Source organism: Sclerotinia sclerotiorum, genomic scaffold (assembly GCF_000146945.2).
Source record: "Sclerotinia sclerotiorum 1980 UF-70 scaffold_10 genomic scaffold, whole genome shotgun sequence".
Taxonomy (NCBI): Eukaryota; Fungi; Ascomycota; class Leotiomycetes; order Helotiales; family Sclerotiniaceae; genus Sclerotinia; species Sclerotinia sclerotiorum.
In genome coordinates, this window is record NW_001820826.1 from 423,074 (window position 1) to 434,259 (window position 11,186).

General features: G+C 43.6%; 4 protein-coding genes across 4 annotated transcripts; 3 read left to right on the top strand and 1 right to left on the bottom strand.

Moving 5' to 3' along the window:
* Nucleotides 1–144: 144 nt before the first annotated feature.
* SS1G_07675 (hypothetical protein) lies at nt 145–997 on the top strand (the record flags this gene model as incomplete). The annotated part of the gene is made up of 2 exons (XM_001591000.1): nt 145–704; nt 772–997. 2 exons carry the CDS (start codon nt 145–147, stop codon nt 995–997), a joined length of 786 nt encoding a protein of 261 aa, XP_001591050.1.
* Nucleotides 998–1,780: 783 nt separating this feature from the next.
* SS1G_07676 (hypothetical protein) lies at nt 1,781–6,050 on the bottom strand (the record flags this gene model as incomplete). Its single annotated transcript, XM_001591001.1, has 3 exons — nt 1,781–4,260; nt 4,313–5,599; nt 5,645–6,050. 3 exons carry the CDS (start codon nt 6,048–6,050, stop codon nt 1,781–1,783), a joined length of 4,173 nt encoding a protein of 1,390 aa, XP_001591051.1.
* Nucleotides 6,051–6,616: 566 nt separating this feature from the next.
* Nucleotides 6,617–8,254, top strand: SS1G_07677 (hypothetical protein; the record flags this gene model as incomplete). The annotated part of the gene is made up of 7 exons (XM_001591002.1): nt 6,617–6,650; nt 6,724–6,777; nt 6,830–6,881; nt 6,934–6,987; nt 7,036–7,497; nt 7,547–8,029; nt 8,080–8,254. The coding sequence occupies 7 exons, from the start codon at nt 6,617–6,619 to the stop codon at nt 8,252–8,254; spliced, it is 1,314 nt and encodes a 437-aa protein (XP_001591052.1).
* Nucleotides 8,255–9,140: 886 nt separating this feature from the next.
* SS1G_07678 (predicted protein) lies at nt 9,141–9,516 on the top strand (the record flags this gene model as incomplete). Its single annotated transcript, XM_001591003.1, has 2 exons — nt 9,141–9,207; nt 9,413–9,516. The coding sequence occupies 2 exons, from the start codon at nt 9,141–9,143 to the stop codon at nt 9,514–9,516; spliced, it is 171 nt and encodes a 56-aa protein (XP_001591053.1).
* Nucleotides 9,517–11,186: the final 1,670 nt, after the last annotated feature.

Consider the following 11,186-nt stretch of genomic DNA (forward strand, 5'->3'; position numbering starts at 1 on the left):
ACACCAAATTCCACCTCTGCACCCAGAACAGTGAAAGGACGTTCTGCTGTTATCGATGATCAATCATATCTTCTTCCCATATCTGCAATTCTTTGTCTCCACGGCCTCGCCTCCCTTCTTCATCTCAATACTGGCATTCCATCCATGACTTCCGAAATCGCTGCGTTGATACTCTCGTACCTCACACTATTCAATTCCCGCGTGCAACAACTAATACTCGGAGCCGGCGCTACCACCACCGCCGGTCTCAAAAATATAACCACCAAACATCTTGCCCTCGCCGCTCAAGCCACCTCCTTCATATCCGTTCTCATCCCATACATTCGCGAATACGTTCGTCGTAATGCCGGCACTGGATCCTCTGTCTCCGTTCTCATGGGCGAGTTTGACAAGATCCGCCGTGCATATCTCGAACATCAGCAACTGATTTACGATAAATTCCTCAATATTATGGCCGGAAGAGCAACTGCTCATGTTAAAAGCATGAAAATGATTAATTGGGAGGATGAACCAGGAGCCTCTTCTATCAATGCGTATATGGAAACGATGACGAAGGAGACGCTTACGTTACATAAAGTTCTCAACAAGCACCTCCCAGATATGACTGTGAACATGATCATGCAGCTGGTATTTAAAAGCTTCAGAGAGCAATTGGGGAAGGCTTTCGGGGATGTCGTGCTGGGAAGTGAGGATGCTAAAGCACGGTATGTTATCTTGCATTTTTTTCTATTTTCCCTTCCAGAGATACCCAAGTGACTAATGAGAACATAGAATGCTTCGCGATGCAGAATACTTTAAGACCCGTGTAGGTGGTCTCGATGGTGCAAATGACGCAGGCGATTACATCATCAAAGTCGTACAGGATAAGAACGTCCCGAGGGCCACGCCTCCCGCGACCACCCCACCACCAGCAGAAGGAACACAATCGGCTTTAGAAAATGGGAATGGGAACGGAAACAACGACAACGGAAATGGAAGTGGACCAGCTAACAGCTAAAAGACGTATTTTTCTTGCAACGAGAAACCTCATTATAGATACCTTGTAATCCATCCTTATGAAATGCAGAAAGCAATGGGAAAAGCGATTAGGGGAAAGAGGGAGGGCGTTAGTAAGATGGTTGTAGATAGATACCTCGATCTCGTCGATACGAGATGAATACCAATGAGGATGTGGTTTATGTATATTAGTGATTAACGAGGGACGTTCCACCATATGTCTGTAGGCGGGTACAAAATAAGTGAATATGTGTCACGTGGAAAAGAGCTTTTAAATGTAGATGTGAAATTTGTTGAATTCGGAGGGATCATTACAGTATGTATTTTGTCACTTGCTGGCTGTAAAATTCACCCCATTCAATGTGAATATATATCGTAGACTTCAAAGATTTAATTCTCCGTACATCTAACTATTTTCTCTCCGGTCATATCATGCCTCTGCATCCAACAAGTTATCTTCTCCTCCAACATAGCAGTAATCATTGGGTTGTAATCACGCTCTCATCGCATCCGAGGCCCATTGACCGTCTTCTTTCATCTAGTATATCCGATCCATGCATAAATGGTAGTAACACGAGCGAATCATAACCATCCCTTTCGTGAAATCGTCGTTCTAGTCTCGTAAAAGTACCCACCGGGAAAAGATCGCTTGCAACTTTTATTCATCTCCTGATATATTATGCGATGTAAGATCGTGAAAATTCCATGTCACGCCGTGCCATGCCAATATTGCATTTCCAGAAATTACAAAGAAGAAAAGTCGACAGAACGAGAAATTGTAAATCTAAGCTTGTGGAGGATGTGGATTACCACCTCGACCTCTCGAAGCACCGCGGCCTCTACCACCGCGGCCTCTGCCCCTGCCTCGTGAATCCAACGCAGCCGGTGGAGGAACATTGTTGTATGCTACGCTACCAGCGGCGGAACCGCCACCTCTGGCGGCTGCAAATGCGGTTCCACGACCTCTGGTGCCGTTGGCATTACCGGTCGTGTTCACAGGTGTTGTGTCACGAATAACCATGCTGCTATGAACCGCTGGAGTTGCATTATCGCCAGAATTACCATGTGCATTTCCATTGGTGAAACCACCACGACCACGTCCACCACGAGGTACAAAATTTCCACGTTGCCCTGAAACGGCGCCACGGAAAGAACCTCGCAGTGGAGGAGGTGGACCAGATTCTCTATATTGTTGACCTCGTCCAAAACCATAGCCACCATTGGCTGTTAGAGGCGTGGTAGTTGGAGCGGGTCTCTTCTCAGCAGCAGCTCTAGAGCCCGCAATCAGTTGCTTGTTGGTAAGATTGAGCACACTGGCAATTGGTACGGTGGATCCACGGAACGGGGAGCATCGTTCACCAAGAGTCGTTCCACTCATGAAAGTAACATCAAATAGGACATCAAGTAAAGTGGTGCGAGGGGTGCGAGAGATACCCACAACAGTACCGCGCGTGGCAATGGGCACGCGACCAGAATCTGCAACATAGACAACACGATCACCCAGAGCAAACTTCTGGTTGCCGCAACGATGTTCAGCATCAGATGGCTTCAAGAGCGCACCACGTGGAACAGCTTTAAGCGTTGTACGTTGAGGTTGTGGGCCATTGATCAAGGCTTCTTGAGCCGCTTCCTCGATAGCCATTACGGTATCAGAGTCAAGCTGCTCAGCATCCAAAGGTACTTTCTCAAAGTTCTTGGATTCGATGGTTTTGAGCCATGCCACAATCTCCTTGACACTAGCACCAGGAAAGTCAGACTCCTCATATTCATTACCTTGAGGTTTTCTTTGGATACCGGCAAAGAAATGAGGAAACTTGGTCATATAAGTGCTGATGAGTTCAATAGCTTTATTACTGAACTCCCATCCATTATCGGCTCGTCGCGAATAACCCAAAACCTTAAGCTTCTTGCCCTCAAATTTGAGGTTGAGTCCCAAGTTGACGCGAAGCTGACCCACAGCAGAAACTTGGAAGGATGAAGTAATCTTGCTAAGTACTAAAGGATGCAACCCCAACATTTTAGCAACTGCAAAAGACGGAGTGTAGTGACTATTGTTTTTCGCGTTGTGAACAATGTTTCTACCAAATTCCACCTCTTTGCCTTTAATTGTGGACAGAGAGATTTGAAGTTTGTGATCTGCGTGACCTTCAACCAGCCCTGGGCGGCCATAGTTGAAATCTCCGAGAAAGAATATTCTGTCATCAACAGGGAACTCCTCCTCCACAGGCAAAGCTGCTCTCTCCAAAAATCGCTGATCTTCGCTGATAACTTCATCCACCACAACTTGCGAAGCATAGTCTGTGTCTTGGCCAGGAATAACAGCATATTCCTTGATGGTCGCACCGTCATCCATCTTTTTCAAGCCTTTCAGCATCTCCACATGAGTGAGGGACTCTACTGGTCCAATAATTATACCAAGACGTTTGCTATAAGTGCTTTCTATTCTTTCGGCTTTCTTGCGGAAGTCGTCGATTTCACGAGGCCCGTGTGCTCTACTGATAGGTTGACCGCTGGCATCTTCGGAAGGCAGATAATCGAATAGTTCATCAGAGACTTTGACAACTTTACCTTCCTGTAAGAAAGGATAACCAACAAATACTCTTTTACCAAGTTTCTGTTGTGCTGTCTTGACATTTGTTCGAACTTCACAATCTTCGATTGTGACAACCATACTTTCGTTACGGCTGTCTGATTGGAAAACGTTGACTCCATGGAAACCCAATGTTGCATTATATGGAAGATAATTTAAACTTGGAAATCCAGCTAGAGATGCAGATCCAAGCTTAGCTCCATCCATGAGACCATGATAAAAGTCCAGGCCTTCGATTGTCGGCAGGTCAAAAATGTTTTCGATGCAGTGGCAATGGGCAATGTCAGGGAAAATACCCACCAATGAAGATGGGTAAGTAAAGTCGACATCTGGATCGTAAGTGAACTTTAAAGAGACCCCAAACTCATTCCTAGCCTTCTCGGCATCGCTCAGCAGATTATTCTTTGTAGCCATAGCATCCAACAATCGCTTTTCATCAATGAATGGAATCTTGACCACAGCTTCCCATTCCATCTTCTTTCCGTTCATATCTAATTCGAAGTCTCGGGGGTAGAAATCGATGATAGGAGAAGCGGGATTAGTCATGAGGTCATGATACACCGTCGGCACAATCTTCTTACTACGATCCGGTAGCACGCCCATAAGTTGTTCAAACGGATGGAACGGCTGTCCAAGCTTGAAATTGACATCTGCTTTCAGTCCTTTTATGACATCTGTCGACATTGTTAGCTTAGAAGTAATAGATTCCACAGATGTTATGCTCACCAGAAATCATCGGCGAATAGTGATATTGGTAATACCACGGCCACGATACGACACCACGATAGTAGTAGTAAAGAACCCACTGCAAACCCTGGACGTAATTCTCGCACAAATTCGTCAACTCTGTTTCGTTCTTTCGATCCCATTCGAACTTGCCGTCATAATATTTGTCTTTCCATTCTTGGAACTTCTCTTCGTATTTACGATCCATCTCGGCTTGTGCTTGCTCTCTGGTAACATCGAGAACTTCTGCTTTATCGTATTGTTTAACAATTCGCATGATCGCAAGTTGAGACTCCTCCTCTTCATCATCGTCTTCTTCGTCGTCGTCGGCACCGAGCTTAGCAGGGAATGAAAGCTGCATGTGGCGTTCTCCATCATCACTCTGAACTGTTTTCCATTCTAGGTGTAGACTCTCTGCTAAATCCTGCGCGAATTTTCTATCCGCTGCGGGCAGCTTTTCGGATAAATCTAATGCTTCTGTTCCTCTCTTCTGTACATAGGATTTGACTTGTTTCCATATTTGTTGTTGTGCTGTCGTCATTACGAGTTTGCCCTTATTCTTGCCTTTCACCATGACATCCTCCTTTGACATTTGCTTAGCCTTGAACCATGATGAGTCCGAGCTCTCCGATTCAAAAAATCTGTACTCAACGTGAGACAGTTCATCAAGCAAGATTGCCAGTCGGCTCATATTAATAACTCCTCCCTCATTTATATATCCACCACCCTTGGGCAAAATGGTTTTGTACACCTTGAACATCAACGCCAACGCCCCTTCGTTAATGTGTAAATTTGGAAGATTCGGTAGGAAATCGTTGCCGACAAAGAACGCCATCAGGATAAAATCATCAATAACGCGCTCGAGATCGAATGGAAAGCCTAAAACCCCATCTCCCTTTAACTCCTGAAACTCCAATTCTAAGTACTCTCTAACAATGCACAGATGCATCAAATAAAAATTTTGATGCTCTAACTCCTTTGATTTGGCTTTACTCTGTCTGCCGAAGGTAACCTCTTCACGAAGAAGGCAAAAATGAGGATCATGACTCAACAATCCCAACATAATCAAATCCGCATCTAAACCATAAAGACAATGACGTCTGTTAGGATCATAATCCGGTTGCGCTTTCTTGAGGCGAATGTACTCCATAATCTTGTGCTCCCCCTCTCCTGGTACCTCATGTCCCGAGAGAACAATCTCGGTTCCTTGCCAATCGACATCCTCTGAGATCTTCTTTGCGATGAAGTATTTCAGTTGGAGAGTTAACTTTTGCATAAACTCCGTGCCTGGAATGATTAGCTTGTGGAATATTATCTACCCAAAAGACTTACCTGGTGTGATGGAATTACTGTCAAACGCCTCTTCCTTTGGCATTTCCTTTCCTTCTCGAATTGCCTTTTCTCTAGCATTCTCGACATCTAATGCCGTTCTGAATCTTCGAGCTCGTTGTTGGTTCATCTTTGCGCGAGGAGCCACTCCGTCCACAGCCATGAAGAAAAGCTGCTTTGGCTTAATCTTCCCGTAAAGATGCTCAATGTAATTGAAAATCGCAATGAACATCTGCTCCTCTGTCATACGAAAGGTCGCATCATCGGAGTCTTTGTGTGTACAATTATGAATGATACCATTCATATCCAGATACAGACAGTCGAACTCTGGTATTCTGTTCTCCGCGATCAATTGCGAGATCGAGGGATACCTTTCACTCATCCATCTAAAGAATTTTGGGACACCCATGATGTAGAAACGGTGCGCAAGGTGCGCGAGATACTTTTAATTGTATAGAAAGGTTTGCGATTTGTAGTTTGTGATTGTTGAAGTGGCGCACTTTGCTGTTACCACAAAGTGAAAATGAGGAGTAGAGAATACTACAAGTTTAGAACCTTTGTAGGACGGAAGGACTGATCCTTCTTTTTGTACTGACTGCTGCGGATGGCTTAGAGAAGGTGTTGAACTCTTGAGAAATAATCTCTTCAAAAGATCAAGGAAAGACTTTGGTTCTGGCTTCCCCCCGAGGACATCAACAAGCTCTCCCACTCCACTCACACTAACGTCACAGCCGGCGCTAGCGGACGTCGGGCCCGACTCATAACTATAAGCGACCCACCCATTGCGCGCCTTGGGGCGCGTCTTCCTAGCTTCAGAGCTTTTAGAGCTTCATTTTTGACACGAAATACAATTTTAGTGCAATATATTCACAGAGCTATCTACTTACAATTCTAAATACTTGAGCGATTTTGAGACCACAAAGTGAGAATTTGGCACCAGATTTCGATAAATTTGAGCAGAAAATAACTGCCAGTATGGCTCCTCAATCAGAAGATCATGATATGAACAGTAAGTTTTGCATTTGCGGTGCAGCGCATTATGCACTCTTCAATTATGTAGAAGCTTGCTAACAGATACAAAGTGAGCCGACCCGTAGATGATAATGAAGATATGGAGCAAAAGATTATCAACGAGGGTAATAATGCTCTTTTCGAGAAATGAGGAGCTGAACTAAATTCTGCGATCAGAGTATAAAACATGGAAGAAGAACAGTCCTTTTCTTTACGATATGATTTTGAGGTATGGGATTTTCACAACTCTCAAAGTTATGCTTCAACTGACAATCTCGCAGCACTGCGCTAGAATGGCCCACCTTGACAACCCAATGGTTTCCCGATGTTAAAGAGTAAGCTCAATTGATAACTCGCTCATGAACTTAACTGATGGTATCCAGACCAGCAGGAAAGAATTTCTCGGTCCACAGACTTCTTATTGGTACTCATACATCTAATGGCGCACAGAACTATCTACAAATCGCAAACGTCGAGCTACCAAAAAATGTCACCCCGAATCATGTTGATTATGATGAGGATCGCGAGGAGATTGGAGGTTATGGGAAATCATCATCAGGGGAACAGGCGGCAATCAAAATGACCATCGAACAGAAAATCGATCATCCAGGAGAGGTTAATAAGGCCAGGTACCAACCACAAAATCCAAACATCATAGCCACTATGTGCGTTGATGGCAGAGTTTTGGTCTTCGATCGTACCAAGCACAGCAGTCTTCCTAAAGGTATTGTTAGCCCACAAGTTGAGCTTGTAGGACATAAAAAGGAAGGTTTTGGTCTGGGCTGGAATCCGCACGTTGCTGGCGAACTTGCGACTGGTAGCGAAGATAAAACCGTCAGGTTATGGTATGCAAAATCAAGGTTTGGGTTTAGGATTCTACTAACTTGCCAATAGGGATCTCAATACTTTACAAGCAAATGGTCATCAATTGAAGTCGAGTAAAGTTTACACCCACCACACTTCTATCGTTAACGATGTTCAATATCACCCTCTCCACAAATCCCTCATTGGAACAGTCTCAGATGACTTGACCCTTCAAATCCTTGACATCAGACAACCAGATACCGATAAATCAGTTAGCAAAGGGCAAGGACACACCGATGCCATCAACGCCCTGGCATTCAACCCCGCATCAGAATTTGTCTTAGCTACCGCCTCGGCAGATAAGACCATTGGTCTTTGGGACTTGAGAAATCTGAAAGAGAAACTTCACACCCTTGAAGGTCACATGGATGCTGTCACTTCTCTCGCTTGGCATCCAACAGAAGAAGCGATATTGGGAAGTGGTAGTTATGATCGTAGGGTCATTTTCTGGGATCTTAGCAGAGTTGGTATGGAGCAACTACCAGATGACCAAGAGGATGGACCACCTGAATTGTAAGTTCTGCCTTTTGATTTGGAAATGACAAGCTGCTAACTTCATCTAGATTATTCATGCACGGAGGTCACACGAATCATCTTGCCGACTTCAGCTGGAACCAAAATGAACCTTGGGTAGTATGTAGCGCAGCCGAAGACAACCTAATTCAAATTTGGAAGGTATCGGAAGGAATTGTAGGAAAAGATATTGAGGAGATCCCTATGGACGAGCTGGAGCACTAGAATTGGTGAAGTGGAATGGACGGTAGCGAGGCAGGGACAAACAACATGAATAGGAAAGAAGATATTGAAATACCCGAGCGTTGCTGATTGTAAATGGTAGAGGAACGAAAATAAATGGAGTCCACGCGTGCATTGCGTTTACTTACGATTGATGGCGGCGTTGACTTGACGTCGTTCATTTGGCTAGCTGGTAGATAAGCTGATAATGATGAACATATTTTAAATATTATACACCAAGTGGAGTTTTGCAAAGGCGTCAGAGCGGTTCCACACTCGTATTATAGTTCATATTCTCTCGATTTAGTTATTGCTTCTCCATTTAAAATATTTACATATCTCACAAAGAGAAATCGGGTGAGGATATGCCTAACTAGGGAAGGAAATATTCTTTTTTCGACGAATCTGAGCGGCTTTTGAAGGACGGAAAGGGGTTAGGAAGGGCCTCTAGGGCGCGCTGGAAGTGCGGAAAAGTGGATAACGATGGAATTTCAACTGGCATACCGCTACGAGTGAAGTGTGCCTGTGGTCTTTCCAATGATGCAGAAACTTTGCTCACATTGATGGCTGGAATAGGGAATATATTGATGTGGAAGAGGAGGGGGGGAAAAGAATGATGGCGAGAATGATATAATGGGGATGGGAGATGATGGAATGGTCATAACAAGTATGAGATGGTTCTGATGTTTATTTTTGGTGTAAGACATCACGGATAGAATCGCTATTGGTTATAGATTTTGCTTCTTGATATCGTTGGGCTTTTTGGGGATCTCGCTGACAGATGCTTATGTGATGAGCGGGGATGGGGGTATTTCCCCTTAAACTAAACGTTGAGGAAAGTTGTCCTTGCGTTTCTCTGGGTGGTTTTACAGTAGATTATAAGAACAGAATGATTCTTGGGTTTTTGATTGCACTTTGGAGTTTTGTGATAGAAATTTTTATTGGTGGAGGTGGAGGTGAGTAGTCCTGAGGGTAGTAATTACTTGGTAGTTCCGGGTATTGCCTCATTTCGACTAGTGGATATATATATAAGTGTCTGATGTCTGTATTAATCAATTATGATATGGGAATGTACTGAAGTGATTAAGGTGAATATTGTGTCAGAGTGAATACTAGATAGGTAAACTAGCTTGGGAATTGGTTTGTTAATACTATAAAAAGTTTCCAAGTTGAATGTTGGAGAAGAAGTAAGCAGCTCGAATCAGAAATCAAAACCAACGGGATGCGTCTCCGCGGTGCAAATTCTTGCAACGCTTCTTATATAAATTTAGTTATTTTGAGGTTAACCAAAATTTCACGGTCTGCTTCTGTACCAAATACATACTTTAGTGGCGTATTGATAGCTTGAAAGGTAGCCCGGTAGTGATTGTACATGGAAGAGTTAATAGCAAGTGCTACCAACCTACTATGATAATGTGAAAACACAAGATACATGAAATGACAACCTCCCGGTCGTGAAAAATATGAGTGTCTTTAACACTTTCTCTTTAACTCTCCCCTTGTGTCTACAAACTGCATTTTCGAACTTCTTTTCATATACTATCTTGAGGATTTCTTTATTTGAGATAAAGTGGTGAATAACAAAAATACATGATATTTATATACACCCAACCTAATAATCTCACAAAATCCGGAGGTAATGTAGTGCTAAATGAATATGTTTTGGGCTTTAAGAATACACGAAGATAGAATGGAGTAACTGTTCTTGTGCCCCATTCAGTTATCAATATTTAGATATTTGAGTTTCAAAATTTGAATAGGAATTTGTATATTTCTTCGTGGTCATAAAAGCTATATAGCATGAAGGGAGACAGGTCCATGATGGCGGTAACTCATCTACCATAGCTTGCAAAAGGAGATGATACCTTAGTTGATACTGTCAATCGCTGTGAGTAGACTTTCTAAATGAACAGCGTGACGATGAGAGTGGTGATAAATAGTGATATCGTGGCTTCATCGAATGATGACAATAATAAACTTCAACATGATAAATGACAGTCGGCCACTCATACACCAGGCCAAACTTTCGGTTATTTTAGTTTGCAAGGCGGAAACGGCCAGAGATACTTATATTCATCCAGTCACTACAAAGAAAAGTCTGCCATACTTTTATGAAGAGTTTAGTTTCGTCATGATACACTTAACGAGTTTGAGCTCGGGAGAGAAATACTTTTTTATACTTGGTCATCGAGATTTGGTAGCTTGATGTAGATCCATGTATAGAAAATCAATGGGAAGAAGATTTTATGTATGAAATAATCTTGAGGCTCCGAAAAGGAAGAAGGGGCTCAGTATAATTCTGGAGAGTAGAATTGAGGAAGATTCATATTAGTTTTCTTTCCCTATATGTATAAATAAACTATCCATCTATCATTTCCAAATCAAAACCTTTTAATTCTTCATTTCTTCCCAACTTATGGCCACGGCTATACGAGTAGTTATTCTCGTAAGAAATAGCTTGATAGCTGCCAGAATCAAAAGCGAATACCAGCTCTGCATGGTCGCGGTCACATTCTGTTGGTGTTACGGTCGGCCATGTATGTGACGCCTCACACCTCCGGGTCACGTGGCATGCCCCGTTTGTATTTAATCACAGGAAAACTCTCTACTCTTGTTCAAAAACGATGGCTACCCCAAGCCCCCCAAACCTCTCTAAAACACTTTCCGACAAGGCCAGCAACCTTCTCAATAAGGTCAACGATGCTCAATCCATCTTCAACCCAGTTACCCAACTCCTAGATACCTACCTAGGCTCTGAGGAAGTCCGCGCTCTCCCACCGAGTTCACGAAAACTCCTCACCTCCCTTTGCCTTGAGTTTAAGGCAACCATCGAACAGCACTTCGACGCCTTTGTTACTGGTCATCCCCCCCCTAGGGGATCTACTACTCCGATCTGTCACCCCCCTTTCCCCTCCTTCCCCCCCGACCACCACTC